Below are 18,932 nucleotides of genomic sequence, written 5' to 3' on the forward strand. Positions count from 1 at the left end.
ATGCCCCGGTCTGGGAAGATTCCACATGCCACGGAGCGGCTGGGCCCGTGAGCCATGGCCGCTGAGCCTGCGCGCCCAGAGCCACGGGAGAGGCCACAACAGTGAGAGGCCCGCGTACCACAAAAAAAAAAAAAAATAAGAGTGCTAAGGATGAATTTTTTTTTTAGTTATTATGATTACTCAAAGAATTCCGTAACTCAGCTTCTAATTAACATCACACTTCCACAGGTCCAACTGAAAGTGATACAGTGTAAGGGCCTGTGTCAATTGCCTGACCAAAGCCAAAAAGTGAGACCGAGAGAAACTTCCTTTGATAAAATGTAAAAGTGGGAGAAGTCCGTCCCTCTTGACAATCTAATCTAATGAGTCAAAATTTCAAAGTAACAGTGGGTCACTGTGCAAGACAATATAAAATTTTATACAGCTAGCTAACAGGCACTGGGGTACATGGATTATATACCTGAAGCAAAATATTAGACTGTGAAGTGGAGAAAGAAAAAACTAATACAGTGTCTCTGACCTCAGAAGATTATAATGAAAGTGAGGAAGAAAAAAAACTACATAGTAAACAATACAAAGACAGTGTTTTTAAAATTAACTACCAAATAGAAAATACACAGATCTCCAAGAATATGTACCACTTATTTATAAACTTGGGATTTAAACAACAATTCCTATCAAATAATTCCAACATAATGAAAGGGTAAGTATTTTAAGTTTCTCTAAGTTCGGGGGGAGCGGGGAGGGGGGATGGATGAGAGCAAGAAATCCCATCATAATTAATAGATTTCTTACACAGAAGCCTTCTGATGAGTTGGCAATTTTTTTTTAATCAACTGTAAAAAGCAAGGAAAGAGAAAGAAGAGAAAAAGAACAAAAGATGACAGAAGAGAGCATCTGAGAACAGGTGTGATAGAAGCAGATCAGAAATCTAGCCAAACCCAGGGGGGCCGTGGTCAGACTGCCAACGTGTTTGCAAAGCATCTTTGCAGAAGCCTCGTAGCCCACGACCTGGTTTGCAAGCAGAACACTTCTACTTATCTGCCTCCTTCTTCACTGTGAACAGGAGAGAATTTAAAACCTGTAATGCTAGGGCCTCCCTGGTGGTACAGCGGATAAGAATCTGCCTGCCAACACAGGGAACATGGGTTCGAGCCCTGGTCCTGGAAGATCCCACATGCCACAGAGCAACTAAGCCCATGCACCACAACTACTGAGCCTAAGCTCTAGAGCCTGCTGAGCCCACGTGCCACAACTACTGAGCCCACATGCCACAACTATTGAGCCCACGTGCCACAACTACTGAAGCCCAGGCGCCTAGAGCCCATGCTCCACAACAAGATAAGCCACCGCAATGAGAAGTCCACACACCACAACGAAGAGTAGCCCCCACTGGCCGCAACTAGAGAAAGCCTGCATGCAGCAGCAAAGACCCAACGTAGCCATGAATGAATGAATAAATAAATAAATTTTTAAAATAAATAAATAAAATAAAACCTGTAATGCTAACAGATCATTCTAGTTGAACCCTGAACTCTTTATATTTGATATTTAATATCTATTTCCCATATTGTCCCACGAATTAATGAACTAAATTGATTAATGTTTCAATTCATTACCACAGTTCTAATACTGAAAATCTGGAAAACAAGTTAAATTTCCACCAAAACTCGTTAATTATAATATGATAGAACACTCTTCATCCTTGAAAAGAAAATATGTGCTATCAGGCAATGGTGCACATACATTTTTAAATTTTTTAAAAACAGTTGTTTTTTTTGTTGTTGTTGCGGCATGCGGGCCTCTCACTGTTGTGGCCTCTCCCATTGCGGAGCACAGGCTCCGGACGCGCAGGCCCAGAAGCCATGGCTCACGGGCCCAGCCGCTCCGGGCATGTGGGATCTTCCCGGACCAGGGGCACGAAGCCGTGTCCCCTGCATTGGCAGGCGGACTCGCTACCACTGTGCCACCAGGGAAGCCCTAAAAACAGTTTTTTAAAATATCTTTTAATTGCCTGAGGCTCTGAGAATCACGGGTTAATCTCTCTCTCATGTACAGGAGACCACTAGACATTCAGCCTCTCTCAAGAATAACGGCGGCTTTCTATTTCATTAAGCTCGTTCATTTAATATCGAATAAACAACTGCTTCGACAGTGTTCTGAGTGTATACCCTGCAAAGGCAATTTCTCTCTCTCCCTGTGTCAGGGTTCTCAAGATCAAAGGTACGTTAAAGAGAAGGAACGTGGGTGGGGCACTGAGTCGCCTGGCTTCATGAGGAGAACACATTTAGCTGGTTCTAAGAGTTTAAAAACTCTTGTCAGAAAGCTGATCTTGTATCTACTGAATCAGGCACAAGCACTGGGATGCAAGGCCTGCATTCTGTACCCATTTGGCAACTGACTCTGGCAAGGCACACTATTTTCATGCCTAGAGGACAGCTTGGGGTTTCCTTATAGCTTTCCCACTGTGTAGTTCCAACACTGTTTATTTTCATTAAGCTAAAGAAAATCTGTGCACCTTACCAACTGCCAGTTTTCCATTCAATTTTAGAAAGAAATACACAGTAACAGATGCTGACATCAGTAAAATTATTTCGACAAATTAGATTTACTGCAGTTGCACGTCTTGGGAAGCCGCTGTGGAACAGGCTTCCCCAATGAGTCGTCCTCCCCCTTCACGCAGCGTGTGCTGGTTCCTTCATCCCACAGCTGCTGAAGGAGACCCAGGCCACCGGTGCACTAGCTGCAGGGACTACAAAGGTTAAGTGCAGCAGCCATACTGCCTGCCCCTGGGAGCTAAGAGCCCTGGGAGGGGGTGAGGCCAACGAGTGACTCCAGCACAGCATGGGGACAAGGGAAGGGGCCAGGGCAGGAGGCTCAGGGACCCACAGGTACCAACCCGACTCTGACCCTCCTGGGTGTGTAAAACAAGAGCAACTCCTAGAGCCACACACGGACACTGACACCCACGGCCAGCCAGCTGCCCTCACAGCCCTCTGCTCCAAGGCCACAGCACCGTTTCATGGTGACGCCAGGCCCTGGCTTTCTCCCATACTCCAAGTCCTATCTCAGGCCTCTCTCCAACTTCTGGAACTTCCTGACCCTTTCGAATTCCAAGTTCACCATCAGCAGAAGCTGTGATGACCTCAGCTCTTCCCCTTCTTGGTCTAATGGAAATCTAACTCTCCCAAAGGATGAGGCTGTTTGTCTCCCTCAGCCTTCTTCCCGCTGGCTCTGGAGCGGGGGTGGGGGTGGGGGATACTTCTCGGTCCTCACTGCTGTTTCAGACCCCAGATTCGGATCTCATGTTATCGGACAACACGGCCCAGGAACCCCCACTGCTGCCCATGTACTGGTCACACCACTGCTCTTTCCTTCCTGTGTCTCAGAGTCCAGTTCCTAGCTCACCGTCTTCAACACCAGCCCTGTCTCAGGCCTCAGCAGCGATGCTCAGGCTCCAGCACCCTGCCACCAGGTGCCCGGCCGCCAGCCTCTGTCCCAGCTCCACCACACCTGAGACCTGGGCATTATCCACGACCGTACGCAATCTCTACGAGTCCCCCTTCTTGCCGCACTACCTTCTACCTTTCCACTCCTCTTCCTCCGGGACCCCAGCTCCTCCAACTGCTGGACCCTCAAAGATCTCCTGGCCCCTTGTCACCATACACGCCACAGCCCTTCATTATGAGCAAAGCGCCTTCTCTACTGCTTTGCCAACACCTGGACTCCAGCAAGTCCAGCTCTGTCTAGGCTGCACCTGACACAGAAAGGTGAGTGTGGCTGGAGAAGAGCGTGCAAGCACGCGGCCGGGTCTCCGGTCAGGACCCACAGCTCGAGTGGGTGCCAATGCTGCCCAGCACCTCCACTCCCCAGCTTCTGTCTCAACAGGACACCTTTGACAACTGTCAGTACAACCATCTCCCATTTCTGTGCGCCCGTTCCCTCTCAAACCCACCTCAGTGAGGCATGTACTGCCACCACTTCACCAAAACCACTCTGTCAAAACCCCAAAGACCCCTCTACCGCCGCGTGCAGCACGCGGCCTGAAGCCCGTCCCCAACGACCTGGCAGCAGTGGGTCCCCTGCTGCCCCCGTCCTCTACACTCCTTGGGTTTCCGACTCCCTGCGGGCCCCCGCCTATCACGTCGAGGGCCCCAGGCTCCAGGCCTCAGTCTCCCCGACACGATGACGCCTGGGTCTCCCACTGGGTGCAGACTCTAGGTCCACCTCTGTGCCAACAAACCCCCACCTCTGCTTTGCGCCCAGACCCCTCGTCTCAACTCTTCCTAGTAACTTCATACGTGACACTTCCACCTGCACGTCTAGGTGGCATCTCCAGCACAGAACTTTTGCTGTGCTGCTCCTCAAAACCTGCTCTCCCCCAAGGGCTCTCAGGTGAAGGCAACTCCACCCCTCAAATGCTCAGGCCCCCTCGGCATCATTCCGCCTCTTCTCCCCTCTCGTGCTCATCCGGCCCAACGGCTCCATCTTGAATTACATCCAGCATCTGACCCCTAACCACCACCACCGCCCTCACCTGAGCCATGTCATTTGTTACCTGGATTCCCGTGGTCACCTCCTAGCTGAATGCCTGGTCTCCACCCCTGCCACCCTAACAAGCCCACTCTCAACACGGCAGCAAGAATAACCCTTTTAAAACATACACCAGATCACGTTATTCCTCTGCTCAAATTGCTCTAATCACAGCCCACATCGTTCAGAACAAAAGCCAAAGCTCTCAGGATGGTTCCCAGGTCTTACCTGACCCAGGTTCCGCACTTCTTTCCACCTTTAACACTCTTTTAATGTTACATGGTCTCTTTTTAGTTACTTGAACACAAAAGGCATAGTCTCACCAGAAGTAAGAGCCCCTGTACTTGCCGACCCCTCTGCCCGAAATATTCTCCCCCGAAAGAGTCATGTCACTAGCTCCTGGACCTTCAACTCTTCCCTTCCTAATGAAGCCGGCCCTCACCACCCCATGGAAGGCTGAAGCCCACCCCGATGCCCCCAACCCTGCACATGTGTGTCACCGTATGCTTGTCCTCTAACACGCCACACAGCGTTCTTATTTTATGACGTTTACTGCTCACTGTCTCTGCTAGAAAGCCAGGTCACAACTGCAGAAAGCACTGTCTGTTTTGTTCACCAATATATCTCCAATGCCAGGGAGAGCAGGATCTCAATCAACACTGTGTTGAACAGATGCATGAAGATATGCTCCATATCAACTGCTCAAAACTAGTTTCCCAGCTTCAGGAACATGCATCTGTAATCATAACAGAAGAGGTTATTCACTTAGAATTAATAACTAAAAGATGGGTTTGTACCTCTGGAACTCAAAGCAAGCACACCGAGTGGAATCTGAAGGGAACATTCACTTTGCAAACATCCCCACCTGGGAATTTATGAAGAACACCAATCAGGCACTTCCACAATTACCTCTGATGCCCTTTACATTTACTGTGCCTTCTCAGTACCCGCCACTGAATGATACAACAAGAGACGCACGTGTTGCAGCAGACGAGCGTGGCCTGGCCAGGCAGCACGCATCTGAGTGGTGGGGGAAGAGTCAGGGAATCCACGTGGTCCTTACAGACCTGCACGTGAGAATGATCTGCCAGAGGAACCTGGAACTTTACAACAGCAACGGAGACACGTACCTTGAACGGGCGTCACCACTGCCCCCTTGAAGTGGGGATTTATGTGTATGTTCTTGGGCTGCTGTGGAGTCACAGGAGGAGGGGTCATCATCGCCCTCGGGGCCTCAATCTGGGGCGGCAGGTGCATCCCTTGAGGAGGGGAGGGATGGTGGGGATGCTGCAGGGGAAGCAGAGGCTGGAGCTGCTGCTGCTGGAACAGACTTCTGATCGGCTGCTGCTGAGGCGGCGGCGGTGGCGGCGGAGGGGGAGGCTGAGGCTGTGGAGGAGGAATTAACCTCGGAGAGTGCGCCTGAAGAGTACCGGAAAAGAGACACATTCACAGAGATCAACGCTCAGAAGAAAAAAAGCCAGTGCCTTACAGATTTCACATCGACTGAACTGTGAAGTTACGACTTAGAAATAAGTTTACAGGAGCAGCTTGTGTAAAACAGGAGGATAAATAGGCTGCTCGCCTGCTCACAGTAAGGGCCACTGCCGGACAACACGAGTCGACCTCAGGGCCAGGAGGGAAAACCGCAGCCCCAGAATAACACGCATGGATTCCAAAAGCAAAAAAAGTGCAGTTCCACCATCAAAACTGCCCACCGCGAGCCAAGCGCTGCGCTGGGGACGGAACACAACCTGCCCTGGGCTGTCCCTGCACAGCCAGCCCTGCCCCCCTTTGAGAAAGCCTAGGGAGCCAGGCGAGAACGTGCACAAACAACCCTGCTAGAAACCAGGCTGCAGAAAAGGACAAAGGGCTCCCTGAAAGGAGTGGGGGGAAGCTCCTGAGAAGACGGCATCCGAACCAGGAAGGAGGGGAAGGAGATGTGCCATGCCAGGAGAGGAACAGAATCACCAGAGAGCAGCAGAGGCAGAAACACATGCCTACTGGGTACACGAGGGGGAGACCAGTGTGGCTACAGCCACATCTGAAGACCGGAGGATGCGAAGGTGGGAAAATACACCCTCAAGGTGGTCACGGATCTCAGGCTGTTTCATGGAAGACTCGCTGGAGAGCAGGAAACCACCACCCACAGCAACAGCTGCAGAGCACCGGGCTCTTGTGTTTTAAACACCTACTCAAAGGTCAGTATGTGGCGTAACTGACTCACTCCCAACCACCCTATGCAGTGGGCCGCTGTTAGGACTCTCCTTTTACAAGATCAAGTGGCTGGTAAGCAGAAGAGCAGAGAATCTGATTCCACAAGTCCTGCTTGTAGCCGCTAACCAAACTGGCCACACGCAGCAGTAGAGGCAGCAGGCTACTACCGACCAAAGTGTCTCGTATAATGAGCTGTTTTCCCCGGGATGACGCCAAATTACGGAGGCTTCTCAGTTGTCACAGCATGCATGACGACGATGACTAACAGTGTGTGAGATGGACGAGGGGAAAGAGGATGGAACAAGACAGACCATTTAACAGGCTACGGTGGGAGCTGAATGGAAGAAACGGCCGCGGTCTGAACAAGAGCAGCAGGAAGAAGACATTTCAACGGAACAACGAGAATTTTGAAACCAAAGTGTACATGACCCTGTCTAACCTATCCTTCCTCAGGGAGGACTTCTCTAAAGATTCTGGAAACGGCTTAAATCCGTGGATACATACATATGCTCCCAGAAACCAGTCTGTTCCCTCCTCTGACTCATGACATCTGTAATGTGCACATTTGCACATGGTGCGGGAGTCTTCTCTATCTCATTCACCACTGAATCCACACGGAGAGCACGCTGACAGAGGGACAGCTAAGCTAAATCTGAACAGAACTGGGAATGAGCACAGTGCAGGGCCATTCACTCAAGAGCATGAAGGATTTTTAAGGAAATCGTGTGTTTTAAACAAGGGGAATTTAGGGCCTGGGCGACACCCATGCAGAGAGGCCCAGGGCAGCTAGGAAATGAAGAAACTGAGCTGGCAAGAGGCTAGGGCTACAGACCCAGACTCGTGTGGAGACAGCAGATGGCAGGAAGGTCAATGCTGCTGACTGAGAGCTCTGACTAAAAAGAGGCCTGAGAACAACGCAGCCAGAGGAACAGGAGAGACAGAAGGGGCCCTGCTGGAAGAGAAGAGAGTAAACCCCAAGCTCAGACACTCAAAATAAGAAAGGCTCAAGAAAGAGGAGCTCGTGGGTGATGCCCAAGGTCCCAGAGTGCAGTCCAACAGGACGGACTGCAAACGTCAGGTGGCGATTCTGGAAGCACATCCGGGAGAGGGAAAGGCACGAAGTCCAGGCAGCAAGGGACGGACCGAGAAAATGGACACAAGCAAAGACGGTGAGCAAAGGTTATTCTTTCCAGAACTCTGAGGGCGAAGAGTCAAAGAGACAGCTCTGGGGTGGGGAGTGGCCAGGATCAAGGGGGGACCCAAGTGTGAGCGAGGTTAAGGCCATTTCAGACAGTTGTGGCCGTTTCAGTAAACTGCAGCTTTAAAGCACCACTGACTAGCGAAGATGAGCATAGAGCATACATGCCAAAGCTCCAGGAGTGGGTTCAGTCCCAGCTCACTGGGAGCCCTATAGCATCTACAGAATTCCACAGATATGGCATCACTGTCGGGAGGGACTCAGGTCAACTGACACTTGGGCAACGTTTTTAAAGCACTCACAGATCTCGCAGTTGAGCCTCTCTGAAGGAGGCACATATGGGCGCATACTTCCTCTATGTAGATAAGAAAACAGGGAGTTCTGTTACTTTTCCAGGATCATGGAGACACAATTATGCAAAAACTGGTCTCCTGTGTGGCTGGTTCCCCTCCAGGAGGCCAAAATAACGGAGTTGGCTGTTTAGTACACGGCAAGTGGAGGTTGGGGGCAAGGAGATGGGATGGAGAAGAAAAAGAAAAAACTGAAGGGCCAGTCTTCTCGCTATCAGAGAAGCTTAAGAACAGTTGTATGAGCAGACAGCAGTTATTAATATCATCAACCTCTTTATGCTGTAATCAACCCACCTACCTCTCTTCCCTGTAGATCAAAATTAGAATTCTCATGCTAAAACAGTTAAGTCATCCTTAGAGGACAAATGTATGGATACCAACGGGGAAAGGAGTGGGGTGGGAGGGACTGGGAGACTGGGACTGACACATTTACATTATTGATACTATGTATAAAATAGACAACTGACGGGAACGCACCGTACAGCACAGGAAACTCTACCTGATGCACTGTGGTAACCTAAATGGGAGGGACGTCCAAAAGGGAGGGGAGATCTGTATGCGTACGGCTGAGTCATTCTGTTGTGCAGTGGAGGCTAACACAACACTGTAAAGCAACCATACTCCAATAAAAATTAATTAAAAGTAATAATAATAAAACAAAACAAAAAAACAGTAAGTCATCTTTTCTACTTTGTTATTTCACAAATGAATGCCTCCTAAAACATAACATTTGTACACGGAGGCAAAGTGTGGTTTTCCCCCTAAACTCAGGTAATAATGTAGGAGGGTAGACAGTGTGGACACATATTTATATTAAATGAATCTGTCCTTGAAGACTGACTTCTGAAGGAAAAAGCTGTAAGATCCTGCAGCTAACTGAAGGAACAACAACAACAAATCACTACAATTCCTGTCTTTATTCCTGAGATGTCTCATCTTTGAAATAGAGGAAATTCAAATGAAGCTGAAATTACAAGTACTTGATTTCTTCCTAAATTATGAAAACTTTTTATGGATATGACAATCTCCATTTTTATGGATAGGATATGATAGTTACTTGTAAGAGAAACTGCTACATTTAAGGAAAAACCTACGGTAAGCAGTGTATAAGAAAAAATATTTTATAAAATACGCCATTACTGCCAGATTCTAGATGTAAGACGTCCAGTATTTTCAGAATGGTGCTCGTAGGAGCAGCACGTCTCCACAAGCAGAAGGTAAAAGCAAGGCTCCCCTGTGGTTCGGCCATGGGAGGACACCAGGTCTCCTTATCGCCTCTCTCTTTATCAGTAATGTGCAGAGAATTAGTTTGCACTACCTGAATACTAGAGGACTGAATGTGTGTGACCATACATGAAATCATACTATAGATTACAAAGAAACTTGAGCCATTATGCATTTTACTCAATTTTAATTTCAGACTAAGATAAATGCAAAATATGATACCCACACAAAAGCGTATTTTCATCTGAAATTGCAAAAGCTCCCACAATGAAACTACACAACTTACCACCACAGGTGGCTGTGTGGGCAGCAGGGCGGGCCTGTGATCCTTGGCTCTTCCCCTCTCACTGTTCTCTCTCCTCTGGTCTCCCACTCCACGACACATGGACGAACCTCCTCTCCTTCCTCCCCGCCTCGAGCCGTAGCGGCCCTGTTTATGCTGTCGCTCCCTTTCTTCGAATTCAAGCAACGCAGCTTTGGCTTCTGCTGAAAGCTCTATTTGAAAAGATGCATATGTGTTAGATACCTTCGAATAGCCTAAATCAGATTTATAGGGAAAAACAGGAAAGAACTACATGACAATGAAACTTAGGAACAGCAAGTGCTTCACCCACTACGAACAACTCAACTAGCAGCATCAAGTAGGATACAATCACAGAGACACTCAGGCCCCATGAGTGAGACCAGTTAAATGGAAGACATGCCTTTCCCTTGTAATAAAATACAAGGATCGCCTGTAAATTTTAAAGTGTTTTCATTTGTGCTGAGGGAAGCTAAAAAGAAGGAGCTGAAGTTCAACCCAACCACCGCCCTTAATCTGCTAGGCATCTTGCAGTGATGGCGGATGACGCTGGTCAAGACCTGGCTCCCCCAGTCTTAAACCAGGACACTCTTCTAAGCGGAACCAGGACAAGTATCAGTTAATACACAGTGACACAGAGACTCAAAAATGACAAATTCCTGATTGTTCTGCTTTAAAAGCAGAACTAACAAAATCACTCTCGAGTCAAATACTTAAGTTAATTTCATAAAAAATGGAAACTTATTTAATACTGTCATTTCAGATTTTCAGGTTTATGTTTTTTTAAATAACAACTTTACTCTGTGAAGAAAGGCTTATATCCATGCAGTCTGATAGGGAAGCTACAGCAAACGAGAGCAAAGCCAGAAAAGAAAAAAACTCATTAATGCAGATATTCCTGGGACACCCAGTAGGGGCTGCTCACCTCTCTGACCAATGCTTTAGGGATACAAGAAACATATAGGCTCTGGCCCTAAGAAACTTCAGTTGGCACATTATTCTGAATTCCTAGAAGAAAAATGCTAACTTATTCAAATATGGTTCCTTTATTTTAAAATATTATCTAAGTTATGATAATATATCTTCCATTAATAAATGAATACCTTCTAAAGATTTCACTGAATTCTACTAAGAAGGATTGTTATGCCCTCTTCCACAGTGAAGGGTAAATTTTAAATATTACCAGTTTATCTCCTACCTTGGATTCCATAATCATCTCCAAACTCTTCCAAAACCTCTAAGCCACATTTCATTTTCTTGAAATTGTTTCTATGGTATTCCCCTCCCTTTCAAATGAATCTTTGACTCCATACAAAAGAAAATTTAATCTCTTCTTAACAAGCACACACTTTTATTCTCATCTTGACTACATGATTGGTTCACATACACATTTTATGCAGTGAATCAGCAATTATTTTGCTAGTGGTTCTAAGTGTCAAGATTAATTTCACTATCCCCAGTAATAAAATGGTTTCAAATGACATCTTTAATCAGCAAGTAAAAATGCTTTCCTCCAATTGAGACAAGCTGTCACAAAAGGTCACCAAAATATGACAGGATGAAAATTACATTTGTAACTTCAACTGAAATGTTAATTTCCCTTTAAGTGTTTTCTGAACTATGTCCATATTACAAAGTAAAGAGATATAGCTCAATGTAACAAGGTTTTACAGTGCTGTCCCTTTCTAAAATGTGCTTAAGAAAAACATTTACATATAAATAATTTCATAATAGTTGAACTAATACATAATGAATATCTATAAAACAGTTTACTTGGCAAAATAAAAACAAATGACAGTCTCAGTTTTTCTCTTTTTTAAACAGGTAACTGAATCAAGAAATTTGTGAAAATCTTGCAAATACAAGGACCATCGTGTAAACTGAAGGCAGTATCCTATTGCTGGTACTAGGTGACCTTAAACTGTTTATTACTAGATGAAAATATTTTTCCCAAAGATCCTTTGCCTTAAGCAAAATTAGCCGAGGACATTACTTCAAGGACTTTATGTGGGCATAACAACAACGGTCTTCAGGTTAAAGCAGTAAAACCTGGTTTAACATATTACATGTGCCAGTGGAACTGAGGACACGGCAAAATCTAGCGCCTCCTCATACAGAAAGAACTGTCAAAGCCTCACTAAAATGAACATAGTTTTTCATTTATTGCTTGTACTGCTTCCAACGAGAATCTGAGGTCCACCTCCTAGGGCAAAAGAACTGGCAGCTCTGAACTGCTGTGCTGACACTTCAGGGTAACTGGTCAATGACACCCACGTTTCAGAGATGGCTTTTGACATTTCCATTCAAAATAAATCTTTCCCTTACACATGCATGTGCTAGAAACCCTTCCCAACTGCATTCTGTGAGAGAATTAAGCCCTTTTACCCAATGGGGTCCTTTTTACGTAATGAATGAATGTATTTCCTAAGTACGTAGTTTTGTACCATCCTTGGGAAAACTGAGAAACAGTCACATTTTCTCTAAGGTATTTAATTCCCAGAATCCTGGTTGAGGATAAAAGCTCACTACTTAAGATCGTAACTCAGGTAAAAGCCCAAAATTCCATATCTAATCCATCTGTAATTCAAAATACAGATCAACAACTGTGAGTCAGGCTCTACAGTGGTCAAGACTGCCATAAACATGAATTAGTGCTCTTCATATTTAAGCATGGCATCATATATTTGAATGCAAAGAAGACTAAAAGTGACCAAATGCCCTTCCAGATTTTGAAAAGAACTCCCTAGTCCACACGCAGATGGAAGGGTCAGAAATGGGGGATGCCAGACCATCATTGCATTCTTTTTAGAGTGGAGTGTTCTTAACATTAATCAATGATATCACAAAATGATTGTTTTTATTTGTATTCAGAATGTTAAAAGACACCATTTGTCAAGAAACACATATCATATGAGACGACATATATACTCCGGTAGCAAGGTATTTCAATTCCATTACAAAGAGTAGGTAAGCAGCTTTATACAATCAGATAAGTGCAAGCATCTGTATACAGAACCTGAAACTGGTATTTCTATCACCAGGAGTATACAAAGTGATGAGTACAAATTTATGTGAATTTCTAGTATACCAAATACTGTAGTAGCTTCTCTTTCTCACTGAATATTCTTCTTCTATATAAAATTAACCTTTTGTTGGGGGGAGGGGTCTTAAGGAAATAAGGGAGCTCACTGCTTTAGGAAACCAATCTCTAAAATGAACAGAAAAATCGTTTTTGTACCGGAAATAATCCTAACTTTTCAGGTATTAGAAAACTCATGTTTTCAAACACTAAGCTTTCTTAAGTTAGGGCTTACAAATAGGGAACAGAGAAAGATACTTTTAAGTATCATTTTTACTTGCCCTATTATCTAGCCAAAGAATCACATTCTGCACAAATACATTTAAAGCCTTTTTTCTTAACGTTTAAAAAAATGGTAAATGGTCAAACTGTTTATGCTTCAGATACTCTGCCTCTAAGAACCCCAGGCCCTCTCTGCCCGTATGTAAAGGGCCAACCTGCCCATCACTACCCACCTTCCACCCTCCTGTCTCAGGATGACATGACTATAGCAACTGAGAAATGCCCTAAAAAGAAAAAAAGGAAAAAAAAAAAAAGATTCGACACAAATTCTTTTCAGTTAAGGAAGTACAAATGACCCTGAAAAGAATGAAATGAGGCAAAGATCCTGAAAAGAAAGAGATGCAGGAATGAAACAAGTACAAATTATGAACACAGGCAAGCAGGACATTTCAGAACACGTCAGTGCTTGGGTCAAGGTAAAGTGAAAAGAGATGAGAAGACCATAGCTGAGGACCAGGGGACGGGAGAAGCAAGGGCGCTGAGGATGCGGGGAGGGTGACCCATGAAATGCACCAGGGCCCATAGGAGCTGGCTGCAGAGAGGGAAGGCCACCATTCCTGACGGTGTCTGTGAAGTGATTTCACATCCTTAGAACGTGTAGCTATCCCAATTATTAAGATTTGACACATATGTTCCCCAACTTACGTAACAAAGCCACAGGCCAGCTACACAGAAGCAGAAAAGGGATGATTCACCACCACCACCCGCCCCACATGCCACCCTCCTTCCCTAATAAGCCGCTGCCCATTGCCCTCTGGTGTTCAGCCAGGGGCGCCATCTTTCCTTTGTTCATCTTATCCCAGCCCAAGATTGAGATGTCTATCTATTCCAATAAGCTTGCTCTGTAATGTTACCAATTACTCCTGCTGACGGATACTTTTAGTCTTTTCATCCCCGTTTTAAGACCTTTGATTCATCTCCTTTTACCCAAGCCCAACTTCTCAGCTCTGCTTTCTTAGAAACCTGTGGTGTACTGGTTCAGACTAACCGGCAACTTCATACCATAACTTAAGAACAGGCTAGGGAAATCCTGGGCCAAAAGGTAGAAGGAGGAAACTGGAGGGAGAAGAAATGGAGAACACTAAGTCTCTAGGTCAACCTTTCCACAAACCTTACTCAGTAAAGGAACATGGTAAGACTGGCTCACTACTGTTAACTTTGGCATCTTGTGAGCTTAGTGCCCTGACAGAGAATTCCTATCTGCCACTTAAAGACACATGCTCAGGGTTTCGACTGAAAACGGTTACAAATAACACTTTTATGAAGTAATAAAGGTAGTAACTAATGGTTAGTTTCTTGACTTTTACTTTGACCAAGACCAGAGAACAAGAACAACAACCCTCTGTCCTTCCATCCTTCCACCCTCCTACCCTCCTCCTTGGAGTACGGGACAATATCCCAGTGGCTCTCAAAGTATGGGTCCCAGAGCAGCAGGAACGGCATTACCCGGGAACGCACCAGAAACGCAACTTCCCTGGGCCCCACCCTAAAGCTACCGAATCAGAACAGCTGAGAGTGCATCCAGAAATATGTGTTTTAACACGTCTTCTGGGTGATTCTGCCGCTCAAATGTGAGAACCACTGCTTTATTCTTTGTAATGGGCACTAGACAGAGCCACAGACAAGAGGGGGCGGGGGTCAATACTGGAAAAGGCTCTGCTGATTAGCAACAGCCTGCAGTAGGTCTGTAACAGGAATGATGTTCAACTGACTGTGCTACAAACAAGTCATCTTGTCTCATTAAACACTGAGAGGAATGACATACAGAACAGACAGCAGCAAAAAGAGATGGTTATAATAACACTAAAAGGTACAAAATAAAAACAGTCTGGCCCAGAATTAGCCCTGGCAACCTGGACAGTCTCGGGAAGGGTAAAATGACCCCGTACCACCCCACACCACCTTCCCAGAGCAGCCAGGAACCGCACAGTATGCATGAGAGCAGCCACAGACTCCAAAAGAAAAACTATTAAAAAAAACAAATATTTTATTCAAACATGTTTTAATCCAGAAGACAAGTCATGTTTATAGACTGACCTGTACAGCACCGTAACTCAGCTCTCAACTCACAACGACCATCCACCCTGTAAATGCCATGCATAATACTCTATAAAGGCAATTTTTTTTTATCTGTTTCGTTAATCATAACAGTACTATGGAGGAAGTTGAAATGGGAGTGAAGGATGGGAGACAGGCAAAAAACGTTACCCAAAGTTTCTGGAATGTTCCTTCTCTCTCTAGTTACATCTGAGAGCCTAATAATTGTTCCTTCTTTCCTTTCAGTTTTGAAACGTAATCGTCCAGATTCTTCATCATCATCCTCTTCTTCATCTGACTCCTCTTTCATGTCCTTCTGCAGCTCCAAAGTTTCCATGCCTCCCTACATTGCAGACATACAAAAAACAAGAGGAGGGAAAGTGAGTTCATATTCTTTTGAATTAAATATTGAATAATGGTATGTATACACATATGTGTATGCACACATAAAAGCTCTTTATATTTAAGATGTAAAAATACTGCAAAATGTCCTATTTGTAAAGCCATGCGAAACATTAAACTGATCCCAGGAGACAAAATCTCAAACATTAAAAATTAACAATGTTAGAAAAAATTCAAATTCCTACTCCTGGTTAATAAACAAAGTCTTACACATTGTTACTACTTATACTTCTAAGAGAGCAAACATGAATTCCAAAAATCCCTGCTGGCCTGGAGTCTAATTCAGAGCTAAACAAAGTTCAATATATTAATTAAATTAACACTAGTGTTCCATGAGCTTATTAGCATATAACCCACCCTGTAACTCACATTAGATGACAGCACACTCCTTCCCATTAAACAGGCTCCACATTTCCTGTAATTCCTGACCCCATCTACTTTGACTTTCAATGCCAGGCAAGCGCTCCAAGTCTGCTGTTGGGTTGATCTGGTTTTTTTCAGCCTCCATAATCTTTCCTGTAACATTTCTCACCCCTTTCTACTTCGTTCCACTGCCTAGTGTTCGCTCATTACCACCTCTGGCTCAGATTATTAACCATAAAACTATTTTTTTTCTTCATTCACATCACACTAAAACCAGTTTTTATCTTATATTTCATTACATTAGGATTCCTATAAAAATTCTGCCCAATCTGGTCCCAAACTAAAAGTAATTTCTTCATCAATTCTTTCTGCATAACTCATGTTCCTTTTGACACTAATCACTTTCACCTCATGTTGCATCTTAGTGCCCTACTGTTAGGCAATAAGGTAGGTACCCTCTGACCGTTAGGTTCACTTAGACTTTTGGTAAACTTGAAAAAAAAAAAAAGACCCAGAAACTACTCCTTTAGTCTCATCATTCATAATTCTTACAGGTCCTTTACTCTTAACAGAAACAAATACAAACTACTTCATTAGAAAGTGTGCAAGAAAAAAAAGATACAATCATTTTGGATTCTTTCCCCAACATTTTGTGTGTAAAAAATGCACACACTCATTGCTATAAACCCTAAAGTAGAGAATCAAATGCCTGAAAATAAAATAATGAATGTAAACTGTAACTTTTAGCCTAATGATTGCAAAACCACTTTTCAGTATTCTGATACTCAGCATACTATAGAATTTTTTGTTTTTAATTTTAGTCCATTTCTCTTTTTTTAAATTTATTTTACTTATTTATTTTTGGCTGTGTTGGGTCTCTAGTTGCGGCGGGCGGGGGCTACTCTTGGTTGCGGTGCGCAGGCTTCTCATTGCGGTGGCCTCTCTTGTTGTGAAGCACGGGCTCTAGGCGTGGGGGCTTCAGTAGTTGTGGCTTGCGGGCTCTAGAACACAGTTGTGGCGCACAGACTTAGTTGCTCTGCGGCACGTGGGATCTTCCTGGACCAGGGATCGAACCTGTGTCCCCTGCATGGGCAGGCAGATTCTTAACCACTGCATCACCAGGGAAGTCCATTATAGAATTTTTTTCCATTAATTAATTAATTTATTTTTGGCTGCGCTGGGTCTTCGTTGCTGTGTGCAGGCTTTCTCTAGTTGCAGCAAGTGGGGGCTACTCTCTTTGTTGCAGTGCGCGGGCTTCTCATTGCAGTGGCTTCTCTTGTTGCCAAGCACAGGCTGTAGGCGCATGGGCTTCAGTAGTTGCGGCACACAAGCTCAGTAGTTGTGGCACACGGGCTTAGTTGCTCCACAGCATGTGGGATCTTCCCGGACCAGGGCTCAAACCCGTGTCCCCTGCAATGGCAGGCAGATTCTTAACCACTGCACCACCAGGGAAGCCCCTCCACTATAGAATTTTAAAGTACCAAAATGTTGGCATTTTGTTGGTTTAATACGATTACTTCTGTCTTACTCAATATCTGAAACCAAGAATGAGTGACGTGCGAGATGGACCCAGCTATGTTTGTGCTGCACTACGTTCAAACTGAGCAAACGTCAACTCACTTACAAAATACTCTTCTCCACCGCCATTAATGCTCCAGAGCAGTGCTTCTCAAATTTAAGGTTTATACCGATCACTGGGAATCCTGCTAAGATGCAGATTCTGATTCCGCAGGTCCAGGGTGGGGTCTGACATTCTGTATTTCCAAGAAGCTCCCAAGTGAAGCCAACGTGCAGGTCCACAGAACACACTTTAAGTAGCAAGGCCACAGAGGAGGAAAGGAAATCACTACCAATAAAGCAAAGATTCTATTACAAGAGTCATTTCATGTAAAAACCTACAGGAAAATGTTTACAGTTCTCTTTTGGATCACCGAAAACAGAAACAATAGTGAATGGATATACGAACTATGGTGCATCCAAACCATGGAATGCTCTTTCGGCCATAAAAAGGAATGAACTACTGATACAACAACTGGGGTGCAATCACAAAGGCATCATGCTGATTGAGAGAAGTCAAAAGGTTTATCACTCAAAAGGTGATACTCTGCGACAATTCCACATACATGACACTCTCCAAGAAACAAAACTGCACTGGTTACCAGTGATTAGGAATGGAGGGAGGGCCTGACTACAAAAAGGATGGCACAAGGTAGCTTTTTGAGAGATGGAATGTCCTAGAATGCAAACTTCTGGTCCAAGTCGCAGGGTCCACTTCAGCTATGAACTACATCAAGGATTATACAAGCCCTGAGCTAAAACTGAAACACTGCCTGGTCTCAGTTGCCTCAAGTGCAGGCCACCTGGCAACATTCACTAAGCTAGACTCGCTCCTTCAGCCACTGGTCACTACCTCTTACTCTAAATACTGGGCATCTCCTTTGCCTATGTGCTTATAGAATTAACTAACTAACCTACCTGCCAAAATGCTGACTTTCTCTGCAGAGAGATACTTATGAATGGAATATTCATACATATTCACAATATTCCATTCACAACTAAAATTCCACTGAAGGGTGGTGCTGGATAACAATATAATAATTTAATTAGCCTAAGATTGTATTTTGTAAGAATTTAAATACGTATGTAAATCTCTGATTTCGTTATAGACACTGCCAGAAATATTTGGAGGTTTGATCTTTAGCTATTTAATTATCCTGAAAACCTGAAACATGTAGTTGTAATGCTTAACAGAGGGTGCATATGAAAACCATCATGAAAGTTCTTTAAAAATAGCCAAGTCCACTAAAGTCTTATCATATATACTGGGTGGGCCAAAAAGTTCGTTTGGTTTTTCCTGTAAGGTGGCTCCAGGAGCACGTAGTTGTCTCTAACTTCATTCAAAGCAATTTTGTTAGACTGTATTGTGACAGCTGTCATATCAGCATGCAT

At 44.7% G+C, this 18,932-nt stretch overlaps 1 protein-coding gene across 4 annotated transcripts in view; it reads right to left on the bottom strand.

Annotated features, from left to right (window-relative positions):
• RBM33 (RNA binding motif protein 33) overlaps positions 1-18,932 on the bottom strand; it is a 113,857-nt gene that overhangs the window by 57,903 nt on the left and 37,022 nt on the right. For all 4 annotated transcript variants that reach the window (XM_082661560.1, XM_082661559.1, XM_082661562.1 and 1 more), the window contains 3 exons: positions 15,390-15,561; positions 9,806-10,014; positions 5,664-5,952 (listed from right to left, as the gene is read on the bottom strand). In XM_082661560.1, the coding sequence (XP_082517686.1) occupies positions 5,664-5,952; positions 9,806-10,014; positions 15,390-15,561 (670 nt within the window). The remainder of the gene's footprint in view (positions 1-5,663; positions 5,953-9,805; positions 10,015-15,389; positions 15,562-18,932) is intronic.

This window comes from Grampus griseus (assembly GCF_964374135.1).
Source record: "Grampus griseus genome assembly, chromosome: 9".
NCBI lineage: Eukaryota > Metazoa > Chordata > Mammalia > Artiodactyla > Delphinidae > Grampus > Grampus griseus.